Source organism: Diaphorina citri, unplaced genomic scaffold, assembly GCF_000475195.1.
Source record: "Diaphorina citri unplaced genomic scaffold, Diaci psyllid genome assembly version 1.1 scaffold74, whole genome shotgun sequence".
Classification (NCBI taxonomy): Eukaryota; Metazoa; Arthropoda; class Insecta; order Hemiptera; family Psyllidae; genus Diaphorina; species Diaphorina citri.
The window spans coordinates 215,009-233,801 of NW_007377511.1; the positions used below are offsets into that span (position 1 = coordinate 215,009).

General features: G+C 35.6%; 1 protein-coding gene across 1 annotated transcript in view; it reads left to right on the plus strand.

Moving 5' to 3' along the window:
* LOC103521397 (clusterin-associated protein 1) overlaps positions 1–18,793 on the plus strand; it is a 36,495-nt gene that overhangs the window by 4,105 nt on the left and 13,597 nt on the right. Inside the window, exons 5-8 of the mRNA XM_026832101.1 lie at positions 1,173–1,268; positions 8,165–8,357; positions 9,082–9,136; positions 9,291–9,441. Coding sequence (XP_026687902.1) covers positions 1,173–1,268; positions 8,165–8,357; positions 9,082–9,136; positions 9,291–9,441 — 495 coding nt within the window. The remainder of the gene's footprint in view (positions 1–1,172; positions 1,269–8,164; positions 8,358–9,081; positions 9,137–9,290; positions 9,442–18,793) is intronic.

The following is an 18,793-nucleotide window of genomic DNA, read 5'->3' on the forward strand; positions in this document are numbered from 1 at the left end:
CCAAATACTGTATATTACTTACTGCTGAGTAATTATAATTAGGTAGGTAAGTACTTGGATTTTTTTTTTTTTTTTTTAATGTAGCTTTGCGGGAATTGAAAATTAACAATGTTGAAAATCCATTAATCAATAATATCTAGGTATACAATTACTTATAGATCAACAAGTATCTACCAAATACTGTATATTGCTTACTGCTGAGTAAAAATCGGGGCACGGTTGGTCCAGTGGTAACGTGCTTGCTTGCCATGCAGAAGGTTCCGGGTTCGAATCCCACCATCGACAAAAAATTTGCACTCGTTTTTCGATTGCAAATATTTCAACGGGTTACTTTCTGGTGTTCTTGTGTTGACCCAGCACCTAAACGGGAAGTATTGTGTCTCTTCTTGCCCATCTGATGAGAGGCATACTATGGGATGGGCATGCTATGACACAGGCCACAAGCGTCTAATGTAGCAGTTGTTCCATTGCTACAAAATAAAAACAGCGGTGGAACACTCATCTTTTTAAAATAAATAAATAAAAAAAAATAATAAATAAAAAATAATTAGGTAGGTAAGTACTTAGATTTTTTTTTATGTAGCTTTGGACCAATCTAGACAAATTGTTGATGGCTTGGATCATTTATTTTCTTCCTCTGATTCAATCAGTGTTCTATGTTGCTGCTGGGAGTCAAACCCAATGCCTTAGCAATGGAAAAATTGGGAGTAAGTACCTACTAACTGCATTTTTTTTATTATCATTTTTTTTTTTTTTTTTTTTTTTTAAAAAAAGGGGGGGGTTGGAAAAAAAAGTGAGAAAATAAAGTGAAATCAATAAAAAATCAAATCATGAAGCCTTGGTGGGTATCACAGCATTACCAAGTGCCTCCTTTACTATTAATAATTGTTGATATTATTTATTTATCAATCTTTTTACACTGATAATGCCGCCACTGATCGCCACTCGATTAAAGTAGAGCTACTTAATTGTCCTCACAAGGCTGAGTGCACCCCGAACTCCAAATACTGAGTCGAAAAAACTTTGGCCCCGCCGGGAATCGCATCTGGGACCTCCGGTGTGCAAGCCTAGTGTGATACTTACTCGGCCGCGAAGGTTTATGATAATTAATTGTACTTACATAGCAAATGGTAGAAAAAATAATTATCTCCTTTCTCCTTGTCTATTCTCAGGTGAATGATTTGAAATTCTCGCGAGAGTTAGCTTCAGAAATCACAACCAAGGGCGCTAAGCTGTACGAGTTTCTAGGCCAAGAAGTTACATTGAGAGTAAGTTAGTACACTTGGTAGTTTCTAACCATCTTGGAATTCCTACAAAATTTTTTTCCATTTTTTTTTTTCAAGAGGTTTGAAAAAGGGAACTATTAAAGTCTTATCGTCCCGAAAATGAAGAGAGGAGGAAGAAAAGAATGTAGGAGGAAGCTAGCCGTTCCGCGAAAGACTTCCTTGTCTATTTAGGATAAAATCCCCCCGGGCTGGAATCAAACCCGCGACCTGGCGCTTCCAAGGCAGACTGATGGAAGGAACTGTAACAACGGAGGTATCATCGCGAGATTGCTCAAGCCAATATGTATAAAAAATATAGGTAGATATTTATTTATTTATTTACACGCTAAGCAGCAAGGCATATAAATAGATATAATTTTCATCAAACATTAACTTGGCCACACATTCTCACAGTGCAAAGCATTCAACACAAAAAAAATTGAGAACACACAAAAAAAAAAAAAAAAAAAAAAAAAAAATTGGGGAAAAAAAATCCGCCATCACAACTATCAAAATTTAAGGAAACTCAAACTCTTATAATCCCTCACTGCAAAAGAAGAAAGACATCACACCAAAGAAGAATCTAACAAGAAATCTAAATTCGCGAAGGTACCGCGAAGGCACCAAAAGTTCAAAGAAAATTTCACATCAAGTACCTTTAGTCAAAATTCCAAGTTAATACAATACAAAAATCGAAATTCAAGAAGATTCTAAAAATTAATCACCCAAATCCTAATTCCCAAAGAAGATCCTCAACAAGAAGTCAAAATTTTGCGAAGGTATTAAGTAAAAGAAAAATTCACATGATGGATCATTTCTTCCTCCGATTCAATCAGTGTTCTATGTTGCTGCTGGGAGTCAAACCCAATGCCTTAGCAATGGAAAAGTTGGGAGTAAGTACCTATTAACTACATTTTTTTTCTAGTGGTGAGTCAATAGTTGCTAAAACACCACCTCCGGGACCAAAGGTAATATTACTTCAACAAAGACTTCTGCGACTGGTATGTAAGTAAGTAACATAAATATTTCATGTTTAACAAATCTGATGCTTACCCACTAAAGCTAAATAATTACACCTGAAAAGCATTTCAACATGTCCAAGGCCACCATCAGTAAAGTCTTGTCGTTCTTTTTCCTTCAGAGGATCACAGTTATAAATTCTAAACCCATCTTCCATGCCACAAGCAAAACATCCTGAAAATATCAAGAAAAATTATGTACATATTGGTGGTTTGAAATAGTGGAGGATTCATGGTCTATTTTGGGATGTCAGTAAATCCTGGGATTGAACCCATATTCAGCTAGAAATAAACCTATAACCTCCTAATTGCGAGGAGAGTATCTCAACTACTACATCACTGTGCCAGGGTCAGATTTGAAATTTCAATACCCATGTCTGAGTAACATCCAAATTCAAAAAGGTCCAAATTCTACGTCAAATAAACCAAAATTTAAACTAAAATTCCATTGAAAAAACGTCAAAATTCAACGAGGAAATCAAAATTCAAGAAGGTCCGTATAAGAAATCAAAATTGAACCAAAATTCAGTGGAGTGAAAGGCATCAAAATTCAAGAAGAAACCAAAATTTAACAAAAAGAAAATTGTTATTTGTGAATAGCATCAAAATTCAAGAAGGTTCAAATTCTACGTCAAGGAAATCAAAATTAAAACTGAAGTTCCATGGAAAAAACATCAAAATTCAAAGAGGAAATCAAAATTCAAGAAGGTCCGTACTACCTATACCTACAAGAAATCAAAATTGAAACCAAAATTCAGTGGAGTGAAAGCATCCGAATTCAAAAAGGTCCAAATTCTACGTCAAATAAACTAAAATTCCATGGAAAAAACGTCAAAATTCAACGAGGAAATCAAAATTCAAGAAGGTCCGTATAAGAAATCAAAATTGAACCAAAATTCAGTGGAGTAAAAGGCATCAAAATTCAAGAAGAAACCAAAATTTAACAAAAAGAAAATTATTTGTGAATAGCATTAAAATTCAAGAAGGTCCAAATTCTACGTCAAGAAAATCAAAATTAAAACTGAAGTTCCATGGAAAAAACATCAAAACTCAAAGAGGAAATCAAAATTCAAGAAGGTCCGTACTACCTATACCTACAAGAAATCAAAATTGAAACCAAAATTCAGTGGAGTGAAAGGCATCAAAATTCAAGAAGAAACCAAAATTTAACAAAAAGAAAAATCCAAATTTAAGAATGCCCAAATTGTACATAAAAGAAATCAAAATTTAAACAGGAAATTCATGGGATGAATCTTCAAAATTCGAGGTGAAAAGCATCAAAATTCGAGAAAAGGTCCAAATTCATCTAAGAAATCAAAATTTGGCGAAGTACCTAGAAACAATCAAAATTCAAGAAATGTAACACAAACCTATCAAAATTAAATGTATCAAAAGAAGAAGGTCCAAATTTTACGCAGTTTCAAATGCATCAAAATTTCAGAAGGAAAATTTTTTACCCCAAGAAATCAAAATTTTATGGAGAAAAACCACCGAAATTCAAGAAGGAATCACCTTCAAAATTCTATGGAGTAAAAAGCATTTACATCCAAAAACAAATCAAAATTGAACCAAAATTCCATGGACCAAAAAATCACCAAACATCCAAGAAGAAATCAAAATTGTACCAAAATTCCACGGACCAAAAAATCACCAAACATCAAAGAATAAATCAAAATTGAACCAAAATTCCACGGACCAAAAATCACCAAACATTCAAGAAGAAATCAAAATTGAACCAAAATTCCACGGACCAAAAAATCACCAAACATCCAAGAATAAATCAAATTATCACTACAAGTATCAAATCTAAAGACCGTTTCAAAATCCCTACTCCACAAAAAGAAATCAAAATTCCCAAAGACACCACAAAAGGAACTACACAACATGAAGAATAAATTCACAAAGACGTAAGAAGAAAACCAAAATTTTACAAAAAGGATAATGACTTTTCAAAACTCCGCAATTTTCAAGACATAACATTAGAGAAAAACTACAACAAGAATTCGAAATTCGCGAAGGAACCGAAAGAAAATTTCACTTCAAACATAGTCCAAGCTTAAATTACATATTACCATACCACTACCATTTAAATTTAAGAAACGTTTCAAAATTGCTCACTCCACAACAAGACATCAAAATTACCAAAGACTATACCTACGAAAGAAACTACATGACAGGAAATCAAAATTTGCGAAGACTTCGAAAGAAAATCAGGAAACGTTTCAAAATTGCTCACTCCACAGCAAGACATCAAAATTACCAAAGACTATACCTACGAAAGAAACTACATGACAGGAAATCAAAATTTGCGAAGACTTCGAAAGAAAATCAAAACTCTATAAACTCACATCAAAATCCTACGGATTGAAACGTATTTCACATCATAAAACTTCATAACATGAAATCAAAATAACAGAAGACCTCAAAAGAAAATCAAAATTGCTCTCGGTAAAAAAACATCCAAATCGTGATTATGCAACGTGGTATACAGCTTAGAGAAATGTATTCGAATATTATCTTCGTGTAGGTAACTGTATACGAGTATACTGTATCTAGGTCATAATAACACCTAGAAAAATGTCGGTAGGTAAGTATTTAGGTACTTAATCTACACAAATCACAAGAACATAATAATTATGAATAATCTAATCATAAGGTGAGATCAAAAAGTACTCCAAGTAGGTGCTATGGTGTACTATCCTACTATCATCGTGTTATCATTACTACTTGTATAATAAGGTTGTTGTTCTTATTGCATAATAAACTTTTTCCTGTTCCATTTTCTTCCACTTTTTTTAAAAATATCCACTTATTTTCTTCATAAACATGGATTTAAACTTTCAAGCTGAGAATTTTCAAGAATAAAATTATAAAATAAACTTGGCGAGAATTAGAAGGCAGGATGGGAAGGAAGAGAATGAAAATATCATAAATGTAATTAAAAGAGATTAAACGAGATAAAATGAATTATCAAAATAATGAAAAATAGAATGGAACTTGAAGTGGGCAGAAATTAAATACGGGTGGAAGGGAGAGGTTAAAGGCAATTAAAGAATTGGAAGTTTTGGACGCAAAGGTAAAACAGAAGGGAAAGGAGGTGGTAAAATACCTCGAAAAAGTTCTGCACTTTTCTCTGTTCTCTAATTTTATTTATTTTTGCCTCTCTCTCTCTCCTAAATATATTTAACCCATAAATTAATGATCATTTTGGTTGGTTAACTTTTAATGAAGTATTACGTATCGGATAAGGTTGACTTTGGTAATGATGATTGGGCTTTGACTAATTTAATGACGTGACGGTTGATGTCTTCATATTGGTGGATGTTTCATCTGTCAATAATATTACCTACTTAATTTACATATAGATTAGGTAAATGCCTTTCCTGAAAGTGTTATGATGTCAGTTTGGTTATGAACTTACACAAGGAGTGGCAAGTGACATGCACTTTAGAAAATTGTTAAATAGCTACTCTGTGGGAAATTATTCGTATATGTTCAAATGTAATGAGAGAATCACATGGATAACGCCATTATGCATCCATTACTATCTCATAACTAACTACCAAGAAAAGGGTTAAAAAATTATATTCAAAGGGGTTTTTTCCTCCTCATTTTTAGACACTTTTTGCCTGGACGAAGCTGGCAAAGTAATTTTCCGCTCTGTAGCCCGTCAGCTGCATGCTTTGATTTTGTGCTCGTTGCTAGCTTTACACTGCAGTGGTACATTCATCTTTGTCAGAAATCTCACCCTCATTAATTACCAGTTGAAAAAAAAAACTTTTTTTTAGCCTCTTGAGTGCTCAGATAGATTACCTACCTCTGCCGTTATCACAAAGATATACTTTGAAACTTTTATTTTTTAAGCCTACCTATTTCTTCACACGTTTCTTGCACATAAAGTTGTGGACTTTGTAACAGAACAGAAGTTTCATTAGACTCATCTTCCCCTGATATCATCTGGTTTATCATCTCCCTCAGGTTTATTGCCAATTTGCCACCATAAATTCGGACTGACTTGAAAAATTAAAACCTATTTTTTTTTTTTTTTTTTTAGATGAGGGTTTCACCGGAATCCCTATATTTTTCCATTTTTTTAAATATAGTATGGTATCTTTGTTTGGAGAGAACTTGAAGATGAAACGGAGCAGGTGATGGAGAGAGGGGGGAGCCAAAAAGTTTTTAGCAAAGGCCACATCATTGATTTATTAGCAACTCGATAAAGATATGATACCGGGAGGGTAGGATACCTACTCCCTCGTTACCAAGGGAAGGGATTCCATTTACGCACAACCAGACGCTCTCAGGTGTTTAAGCACCCACTCTCAATATTTCCTAACTCCGCGGAGAATATCTTTGGTGCGTAACACTAATCTTGATTCATGAAGGTCGTTAACCCACACTCGGGTGAGAACTGAAAAAAGCTGATCATAAAAAAAAGAAAAAAGTTATGAACTAGTCACTTACTGTTCGTAACTGAGTTTGAAAGTTTTCAAAGTTGACCGACGAGTTAGGCATTTTCGATGTTCAGGCACGGAATTATGAAAGTTAGGGGACAGAGCTGATCATAAAAAAAGAAAAAAGTTATGAACTAGTCACTTACTGTACGTAACTGAGTTTGAAAGTTTTCAAAGTTGACCGACGAGTTAGGCATTTTCGATGTTCAGGCACGGAATTATGAAAGTTAGGGGACAGATTTTTGTCTTTATAGCCATTTTTCTTTCCTGTTTAAAAGAATAATGTATAGGAATGAAATAGGTACACAGTTCAAAGTTATAAAAATTAGTAACTCTTTATCTATCAAAGGAGTTTGGCGGCGCGAACGACACGCAAGTGTTAAAGCGCCTAAGGGGGAAAAAAAAGGAGTTTGGCAAATCATCAGAGGGACTTTCCTCTGATCGATAGAAAAGAAAAGATATCAGAGGTGCCTTTTGGTTGTCCTGAGATAGCTGATCATAAAAAAAAAAGAAAAAAAGTTATGAACTAGTCACTTACTGTACGTAACTGAGTTTGAAAGTTTTCAAAGTTGACCGACGATTTAGGCATTTTCGATGTTCAGGCACGGAATTATGAAAGTTAGGGGACAGATTTTTGTCTTTGTAGCCATTTTTCTTTCGTTTTTAAAAGAATAATGTATAGGAATGAAATAGGTACACAATTCAAAGTTATAAAAATTAGTAACTCTTTATCTATCAAAGGAGTTTGGCAAATCATCAGAGGGACTTTCCTCTGATCGATAGAAAAGAAAAGATATCAGAGGTGCCTTTTGGTTGTCCTGAGATAAACTAATTTTCTAATCAATGTTTGAAAAGTTCAAGCTAAACATGTTGGTTTAAAGCGGAGACCAAAATGTGTCATCTCCTCTAGAAGTCAGACCTATTTGGTGTACCTACGAGTATTTTAAGAGAGCTCTGTACAAGCTCTTAGCTCTCTCCACCAAAGTATTTGCTGACACATATTATATCTCATTCTTCCATTCCGAGTCGTCTTATCTTCACTCTACACTCTTGGGACAGCATGTGAAGACAAAGTATTTGCTGACACATATTATATCTCATTCTTCCATTCCGAGTCGTCTTATCTTCACTCTACACTCTTGGGACAGCATGTGAAGCCAAAGTATTTGCTGACACATATTATATGATCTCATTCTTCCATTCCGAGTCGTCTTATCTTCACTCTACACTCTTGGGACAGCATGTGAAGGTCCTAAATCTACATTATGATGTCAACTTTAGCTAGGGAAATTCAGGCTGGTATACGTATACTCCCTGTTTAAAGTCCCCCAGCCAGACTGAACTCGTCTACTCCCTGTTTAAAGTCCCCCAGCCAGACCTCCATGGCTTGGTCGTTTATTTATTCTCTCTGAATTTCTCTCGTCAGGCTAAAACCCGTCGTCTGGCAGAGTCTATCCGGTCGGATGATTCTCTCAAACTATTCGATGATGAAGAAGATGGAGAGGGAGGAGGAGGAGGGGTAGCCCCGCCCCTTTCTACATCCCAAGCCTCTGTAGCTCCGCCCACCATACAGAGTATACAGGAGACTGCCAATAGATTGCGCACCGCTACGGGCTCAGGTAACGAAGATTTTCTGACAAAGCGCCAGGTTGCGGGTTCGATTCCTTTATCCTGAACAGATAAGGTTGTTTCTCGGAATCGCTGGCTTTCTCCTATCGATTTCGGGACGATAAGACCACAGCAGTTATACGTAGTTCCTTCCGTCAAACCTTTTTTTTTATAAATTATCGCGATTTAGAGTTCTATTAATCGCGATTTTTTTATAAAGTTGGGTTAATTGGGTATTGTTATTTTTGAAATTTCGACAGTTTTACGTTTTTGGTGGAACTACCTATTTCCAAAGTCCCAAGACAATGTTTCAGTTCTACTTTTTCAACATTATTAAAACGTTGGATTAGTTCTCGTCTCAAGTCAGGCACTCACTATCAAGTAGACCTGACAGGTACGGCTGAAAAGGTCCGCCTGTCAGGTTTACCTGATTTTACCTGATAGAGAGTGGCTGGCCTTATAGCGGTAGCGCTCCGCCCCGCCAAGTCAAGAAAGTTTGACCGCTCTGCAATATTGATTGGTTTTCTGATTTCAATTTGGTTGAGATGGTTGCTGCGGTTCGCGGTATTTTGACCGCTTTTTATTCAATAGGATAAGGAAAGTCGTGTGATGTTCACACCAGATTTTTTTTTTTAAGTAGATAGGTATACGAAAAACATTTTTTTTTACGTACCTATACGATTAAAAAAAAAAGAAAGAAGAAACAAAAATTTCTCTACCATCCCTTCAGGCCAGCATTCCTGGCTGAGTACGAAGTCCTGGAGGCAGAACTGAAGAAGTTACATCAGGAGTATGTCATGCATTCATTAGGATAAGGAAAGTCGTGTGATATTCACACTAGATTTTTTTAAGTAGGTAATAGGTATACGAAAAACATTTTTTTACGTATACGATTAGAAAAAAAAAAAGTTTACGAAAACCAAATTCCTCTACCATCCCTTCAGGCCAGCATTCCTGGCTGAGTACGAAGTCCTGGAGGCAGAACTGAAGAAGTTACATCAGGAGTATGTCATGCGGTTCCGATGTCTATCACATCTACAGCATCAGATTGAAGAGTTGGATCATCAGGAACAAGAGAGGATGGAAGAGGCACAGGTAAAAATTACATTACTTTCCTTCCTATAGAATAGGATAAAGGCACCCGTGGCTCAAGCAAGATGGATGTAAGATGCAATATTAAACTTCCCCCAGTGGAACACACCTCTTCACCTCGCCTGGTACCCCTAGAAATTCAAGTGCCCTCCTCACCCTCGTCACGAGTGACATATTGAATGATTGATGATATCATTGTCTAAAGCTAAACATAAAGCTGCCATACAAGGTGTTTGAAACGCGACGAAACATGACTGATGTATGTTTTTATGTTGGAAATTCATTTATGGTGACAATCTTGTTTTTCAAAGTTATTCAAAATTGAAATACGTATACGTATAGATAATTGACTGTCGCGCGCCTCGCGGCAACCTTGATTCGTAGCTTCGGGCCCGTCGCGTGTCGCGTCGCACATGGGAAGCGTTTTGTGCGACTTTCGCCTGAAAAATCAAACGTAGATTACGTAGAGTACGTAGACTATCTAGTCTCTCTATCATTTTCATCGCTTCCATTATACGACGGGTCTGATACTGGTCAATGATATCTCTATTGTTGATTTTAAAGATTTTGATGCGCTTTAGCTTTAGCTGCGAGTAGTATGTAATAGAAAATCTTTAGCCATCAATACCTATAAGTGATGGACTTGTTGGGTTAACTATACAACTCAGACTCAGCTGTCAAGAACAAAACGTGTACTAAGGCGGTTTAAAACTTTCTGTATCTCTGTTAGCAAAAGCTTCAGTAGACAGCAGACAGCAGGTTCATTGGAACAGCAACTTTTTTCCTCATTTCACCCCCTCCCTCGCCTTTTCTTTCTCCTCCTCGCTGATTTCACGGAGCTTTTTTTCCAAAGTTAGTAAGGATTTTTTTCACATTAATTTGCTAAACTCTTCCCTCCTCCTCGCTGATTTCACGGAGCTTTTTTTCCAAAGTTAGTAAGGATTTTTTTCACATTAATTTGCTAAACTCTTCTTGTCTACTACGTTTCCTATCGTTGGGTGTAATGTACAGGTAATCATGTCTTTAGTTCCTACCGGATTTGCATAATTAATATGAAAGAGCGTGGTAGTGTTACGTGTACCTCGCTGATTTCACGGAGCTTTTTTTCCAAAGTTAGTAAGGATTTTTTTCACATTAATTTTCTAAACTCTTCTTGTCTACTACGTTTCCTATCGTTGGCTGTAATGTACAGGTAATCATGTCTTTAGTTCCTACCGGATTTGCATAATTAATATGAAAGAGCGTGGTAGTGTTACGTGTACGTCCCTTCTAGTCAAAATTTGATGTGTCCCTTAAAAAAAAAGTAATTTTTTCTACAGGACTGTAGTGTTGGTTAAATTTTGATTTGATACCAAGTATGTCTAAAGCTACTATAAAACTAAAGGAAGGTGCTGAACACTGGTTAGGGTTAGGTACATTGAAAAGAACGCAAAAAGGGCCGAGTAAAATACGTCCCTTCCAGTCAAAATTTGATGTGTCCCTTAAAAAAAGTATTTTTTTTTTATTTATACATGGCTAAAGTAAAAAAAAGTATTTTTTTTTCTTTTTTTTTTATTTAAGCAAGGTTTTATTTTTTTAAAAAATACACCTATTTTGTACCAAATACATGAGACCTTGTTTAGACTGCGGAAGTAAAGGGACTTTTCAGTCTCATTCTGGCAGTATAAACAGGGTATATTCTATTCTATTCTATTCTATTTTTTTCTACAGGACTGTAGTATTGGTAAAATTTTGATTCGATACCCAAGTACGTCTAAAGCTACTATAAAACGAAAGGAAGGTGCTGAACACTGGTTAGGGTTAGGTACATTGAAAAGAACGCAAAAAGGCCCGAGTAAATATGGCCCCTTTATCGTCGAAGGCCTAGGTAGTTAAGTGGCGCACACAAACCCCGTTCATTCCAGCTTCATATACACCCCGTCGCTATTATTTTAACAGCTTTTCTATGTTCACATTATTTACATTGAAAAAAAAGAATGCTACATTGAGAGCCATGTATAAATATTACGGCCATTATTATTAGGTTGATTTTTTTTTTTTTTGCAATAAAATTTGAGTGCCTTCCCCTCATTCCCTCTTGCTGATCGAGTGTATATTTAAGTCCGCCAGTTTGCTTCTTTTCAAGCGTTTTTCTACATATGCTTTTTATTGATTGTATGGTAAGGACGCGGGAGGGAAGGAGGAACTCACATTATGCTTCATAGATATGTTAAGGGGAAAAGGAGTTTGTAATGCTTTTCCTATCGTGCATTTCTCGTTTATAGATCCCCGTATGCTAATTCTTAGCAATAGAAGTAAGTACCTTTGTGTTTTGGTTTTGTCATTAGCAGTCCGTCCTTCCTTTATTATTACAATAGTAATAAAAAGGTATAAGGGACGGACTATTGTATTCGCTTCGGTGTCTGTCGAATGCTACATTGAGAGCCATGTATAAATATTACGGCCATTATTAGGTTGATTTTTTTTTTGCAATAAAATTTGAGTGCCTTCCCCTCATCCTCTCTTGCTGATCGAGTGGGTATTTAAGTCCGCCAGTTTGCTTCTTTTCAAGCGTTTTTCTACATATGCTTTTTATTGATTGTATGTTAAGGACGCGGGAGGGAAGGAGGAACTCATATTATGCTTCATAGATATGTTAAGGCGGGGAAAAGAAGTCTCTAATGCTTTTTCTATCGTGCATTTCTCGTTTATAGATCCCCGTATGCTAATTCTTAGCAATAGAAGTAAGTATGGGGAAAAGAAGTCTCTAATGCTTTTTCTATCGTGCATTTCTCGTTTATAGATCCCCGTATGCTAATTCTTAGCAATAGAAGTAAGTATACTAGGGGCTAAAAAATTCCCGGAGGGACGGACCCAGCTTGTTCTATCGTGCATTTCTCGTTTATAGATCCCCGTATGCTAATTCTTAGCAATAGAAGTAAGTACCTTTGTGTTTTGGTTTTGTCATTAGCCTTGATGATATGGGAACTTTGAAATGCTCCCTTATTACACCATTTATCAATTACCTAATGTATAGGTACACATTCATTTATGTTAATAATGGCTAACTAAAACCATATTTTCCTCTAAGCAGTCGACAAGTGCTATGGGAACTTTGAAATGCTCCCTTATTACACCATTTAACAATTACCTAATGTATAGGTACACATTCATTTATGTTAATAATGGCTAACTAAAATCATATTCTCCTCTAAGCAGTCGACATGTGCTAGCGTCAGCTGGATTTATTCTTGTGCAAGTATTTTCCTCATACCTTCCTGCCCCATTAAATACCTTCTACCATTTCTAAATAGATACCAATAGCTCGTAGGTATAGGTACTTTACTATAACTCCCAAATCTCCTATAAGTTTTAGTACTCTTATTCCCACACCCAGAGTGAGAGCTCCAACATCCAAAAATATCTCCCCTCAGAGACCAATACTTTCACTTGAGAACAATAATTTTCTCTGCCCCAAAGAAAGTCCTTTAAAATATATAGTTCACCATTTTGCTTGTCTTACGAGACTTTATAGAGATTTTCGACTTTGGAAAGCGAGTATTTCCCGGAGAAAAGCTTGCAGGATAATTTGCAAAAATTCTCTTGACCCCCCAGGAGGGAAAAGAATAAAAACTTCGGACAACTTTAGGGCAAGTTTTTAACTTTTTAAATTTATCTGAAGGAAAATGATCGGGAGGAGTTTTCACTTCTAGGCTAAAAACTTTGGAAACAAAACTTTGGATTCCTTTTTACTTTGTGAAAAACACAAGGAAATTTAAAGAAAAGACCAATGTACGACTACTAGGACGTAGGAGGAGAAATTTGATAGATTTATACCTACATCAAAGTTCCTTACCTCCTGTGTGATAAATTTATGTGAAAATTTAAAATTAACTTTCAACTCAGATAAGTACGACAAACCCGGTTTTCATTAATAACCGCTGAAAACTACCTACCCTCACTTTGGATTTTTTCATACAAACGCATTTCTGCATTATACAATAATTTAATGTACCTATACATATTTTGTATTTTGCCAATCCCACACATTGAATTATTTTTTATAACTTTAATGTACATTTTACAAACTCTCTGTCGAGCTCTTAGGTCTTATCTTACCACCAAAGGTAAAGAATTGACAGGGGTTAAACATGCAAATACATAATTATCTCCTTTGCCAATTCGTATACCTACTCCCTCTGTTGTCACTTACTCTGTTAAGGTAACCCCGAGACTCTGATTCTATAAAGTGTATACAGTACGACTGACAGACGTACCTATTTGTGATGGGCGATGTCCCATTGCGCCCATTTTTACCTGAAGCATAAAAAGACGTAGTAGGTACCTATTCGATTGCGCCGTATTTATTATTATTCGGCCCATAACCCATAAATACTCCTACCTAGAGTTAGGTATTCGCAGGGTGTAATAATTCTCTCTTGAGTGACGTTCGGGAATAACATTTATTATTATTATTTTTTTTTTTACACATACCTATGTAGGTACATAAATAATATACGTGTACCTATATAATATTATATGAGATTCATTCAATACTCTCTCCCCCTTCTCTCGCACTCTTCTCCTACCTCTCTCAGGTACATGTCTCACACCACTCGGAGCTTTCACCTCGCTCCCAATGTTCAATATTTATCTCTCTCCCCCCCCCCTAACCCCTCCAAAATAACAATGTTATTTTGATATAGGTATTATATGGGTTGACTTTGATTTCATCGCTCTGTTAAAGTAACCCCGAGACTCTGATTCTATAAAGTGTATATACGTACGACTGACAAACGTACCTATTTGTGATGGGCGATGTCCCATTGCGCCCATTTTTACCTGAAGCATAAAAAGACGTAGTAGGTACCTATTCGATTGCGCCAGGCTTCAATTTGGGAACCTGTCTTAGGTTGAGTTTTACCACCGTAGATTGTCTCAGGATTGAGTTCAATCCGAGGTTGACCTTGTAAGTACAGGGAAATCTCAATCCCTGAGTTTTAGCACCGTAGATTGTCTCAGGATTGAGTTCAATCCGAGGTTGACCTTGTAAGTACAGGGAAATCTCAATCCCGAGTTGGTAAACCCCAGTATCAGAGTAGGTACCTATCCGGTTCCTAAAAATTGGATATTTCAGAATTTCAGACTCTTTGAAAACGTATGGCCAATATTGTTCAGATTTTTCCTGCAAAAGGGAAGGTAATATAACTGGTAAACCCCAGTATTAGAGTAGGTACCTATCCGGTTCCTAAAAATTGGATATTTCAGAATTTCACACTCTTTGAAAACGTATGGCCAATATTGTTCAGATTTTTCCTGCAAAAGGGAAGGTAATATAACGTTCTGGGGTGAAAGTTTAGGAGAGGAAGAATGAAAGGGAGGGAGAGAGATGGAGAAGAGGGTAAAATCATGGAATGAATGGAATTTTTCACATTGTGACGTTCCGCTGGATGCTTCAAGTTTAATTTTTTCAATCTCTCTCCCTCCCTTTTTCATCGAAAATTGGATATTTCAGAATTTCAGACTCTTTGAAAACGTATGGCCAATATTGTTCAGATTTTTCCTGCAAAAGGGAAGGTAATATAACGTTCTGGGGTGAAAGTTTAGGAGAGGAAGAATGAAAGGGAGGGACAGAGATGGAGAAGAGGGTAAAATCATGGAATGAATGGAATTTTTCACATTGTGACATTCCGCTGGATGCTTCAAGTTTAATTTTTTCAATCTCTCTCCCTCCCTTTTTCATCCCTCTCTGCCTCTCCGTCCCTCTTTCTCTCTGGTAGGCCTCTCCTTTTCCCCCTCAATCAGTTGTCACATATCACTGCTTTTCCATCTCTAAAAATTGGATATTTCAGAATTTCAGCCTCTTTGATAACGTATGGCCAATAATGTTCAAATTTTTCCTGCAAAAGGGAAGGTAATATTACGTTCTGGGGTGAAAGTTTAGGAGAGGAAGAATGAAAGGGAGGGAGAGAGATGGAGAAGAGGGGAAAATGATGGAATGAATGGAATTTTTCACATTGTGACGTTCCGCTGGATGCTTCAAGTTTAATTTTTTCAATCTCTCTCCCTCCCTTTTTCATCCCTCTCTGCCTCTCTCTTTCTTTCTCCGTCCCTCTTTCTCTCTGGTAGGCCTCTCCTTTTCCCCCTCAATCAGTTGTCACATATCACTGCTTTTCCATCTCTCTTGTATTCAATCATTTCCATGTATCATCTATGCTCTCTTTTTCCGCACCTCCCTCTGAAGTGTTACAATTCTGTTTTTGATTGTTTTAAAATTGGGGTGTGAAATTGAGTGATTTTTATTTTATTTCAGCTTTATCTCCTCCTCTCCCTCCGTGTCTTTCTCCCTCCCTCCCTTTCTCTCCCTTTCACTCCCCCGGATCTCTTTTATCTTTATTTATTTAATTTTATTTCAGCATTATCTCCTCCTCTCCCTCCGTGTCTTTCTCCCTCCCTCCCTTTCTCTCCCTTTCACTCCCCCGGATCTCTTTTATCTTTATTTATTTATGCTCTCTTTTTCCGCCCCTCCCTCTGAAGTGTTACAATTCTGTTTTTGATTGTTTTAAAATTGGGGTGTGAAATTGAGTGATTTTTATTTCATTTCAGCATTATCTCCTCCTCTCCCTCCCTCCCTTTCTCTCCCTTTCACTCCCCCGGATCTCTTTTATCTTTATTTATTTTATTTACACCTGAAGAGATTTCACAGTGAACATTGCAAAATGCGAAATTTCTCATGTAATTTACGAACTTTTTTGGAAAAATAATATTTATTTAGATTTACGAATGTATCAATGTATGTCTATTTTGCAAAATTTGTTCAATACATTGAATTTTAAATTCCTTTCCCCAAAATTTGGTATTCATATTAAATTTCTCAAAATTCCTCATGGTATTACGTATATAAAACAATGGTATTTATTAATTATTAATTTAAAAAAATGCAATCTGAATTGTGTGTAATAGTTCTGCAAATTAGGTCATATTGATTTACATTACTCATACCTATATTTACATTACTCATACAGATGAATTTCAGGTATACCTACACCTATACCCATTTTATATGCAAATATAAAATATGCAATAAACATACGTGAACCATTAATTGGTCGAAACATCTTTTTAATAAACAATAATTAAAACAATGTCCATAGGAAATCAAGCTTGCAAAGTTTGTTCAAGTTCTAATGATCAAGATTCAGTACATCAAATTTTCACCCTGAACCTATATTTACATTACTCATACAGATGAATTTCAGGTATACACCTATACCCATTTTATATGCAAATATAAAATATGCAATAAACATACGTGAACCATTAATTGGTCGAAACATCTTTTTAATAAACAATAATTTTATTAAAACAATGTCCATAGGAAATCAAGCTTGCAAAGTTTGTTCAAGTTCTAATGATCAAGATTCAGTACATCAAATTTTCACCCTGAGATGTTTCCTATCCGGGATTACGATAGGTATTCATTGTTCCAAATGTTTAGGAGTGTACGTAGTCAGGTATAAAATGAGTAAAATGACATTACATCCTATGAGAGATCAATCACGCATTCTTTTCCCTGTGAAAATCCAATATGCAGCAAGGTAACAATATGAAAATATGTGAGATATTCAGATATTAGATGTATTGAATACCTGTTATAAATTATAATAAATTAGTGTGTGATATTAAATAATGATAATAATAAGTATTATATATTTGGTAGTCAGGTATAAAATGAGTAAAATGACATTACATCCTATAAGAGATCAATCACGCATTCTTTTCCCTGTGAAAATCCAATATGCAGGGTAACAATATGAAAATATGTGAGATATTAGATGTATTGAATACCTGTTATAAATTATAATAAATTAGTGTGTGATATTAAATAATGATAATAATAAGTATTATATATTTATATAGACATTTAGTTACATAATATATTAAAATTTATGAATCTGGAATGAGGTCGGGATTTTCAATATCGCATTCAGGGTGTGAAGAAATCAGGTTAAATTTAACAAAAGTATGTTGAACTACCTACTTATATGTTCTCCTATGTAATAACATACTGCTTAATTCTCCAATAATTGCCCATTGATAGTTTTTTAAAATTTTATGGATCCACAGAAACCTATCAAAAACTTTTTTTTACTATTTAAAAAAAAAACATCAAAATGTTTAGTATCCTTAGGTCGAAGAACAATGAGATTTTTATGGTACTTACTTTCTATTGAAGACCTAGGGTAGAGGGTTGGTATTTGTTCAACCCTATAATATTGGATGTAGATATTATTGGCTGATATATTCTGTATGTTTGGCACCTCACATCAATGTTTCCCTGGCCTGATTACTAACGTGGCATATTTAATTACCTTATCCACCATGTGACGTTGTGAGCTTTTGACAGCCTCATATTTGATAGGAATATTGTTCGGGCATAGATTTTGTGATGGTTTTGATATTAATACGGATGATGTGATCTATTGAAGCTACGAGTATCTAATTTATTATTAGGTATCAGGTACATATTATGATAAAAGTTTTTGGTTTTGAATACATTGTTATTTGGTTTTGAAGATGCTTCAGGGATTAGATGATAAATTGTTGTTAACACTTAGGTACCTAAACATATGTATATAATTCCCTATCGGTACGAATGTCGGAATGAAAACAGGGGATTAGCATCCCCTGCTATATTACTCAAGAAAAAGTATATGGGTGCATAATGCATAAAAGTATATAAAAAAAGAGTTTCAGTTTTTTCGTAAAAAGGGAAGTAGGTATCGGCCCAGATGGCGAGGGCCGTGTAAACATCTCGATATGCCCTTTGCTGCCGTCTCAAGACTGACCAACCAGTTTACTCTTCTCTCGTACACTCTCGTTCGTTTGTTGCGTTTTGTCTTTAGAATCAACCCCCTTTTGTGCTGTCTTGCGTGTTCATTATCCCCACCCCCTACCCCTGTTTTGTTTTAACCTTTAAATTTTCTTCTCTCTCTTTTTTCGGTACGAATTTGATGTGTTGAAAGAAAAAGAAGAAAGGAAGATTAAAATCAGAATATAATCGAATGAACACCTTGTTTATACTGCCAACATATAGGACTGAAAAGTCCCTTTACTTCCGCAGTCTAAACAAGATTTCTCTCTCGTCTTCACCAGTAATGTAAATTTATCATTACACATTTCTTTGTTAGCATGGGTGTACATTAGCATTGTTGGCATAACAAGATATCTTGTTCTAAGCTTATAGTCTAAATCACTACTCTTTAAACTCAATTTTTACCTCCTTTATTTTATTTTAATTTATTTTCTGTTGATTTTTGTTTTGTTTTCGTTTTGGTTGGATCAGAGCAAGATGTCGTCATTTTCTCCTAGCACC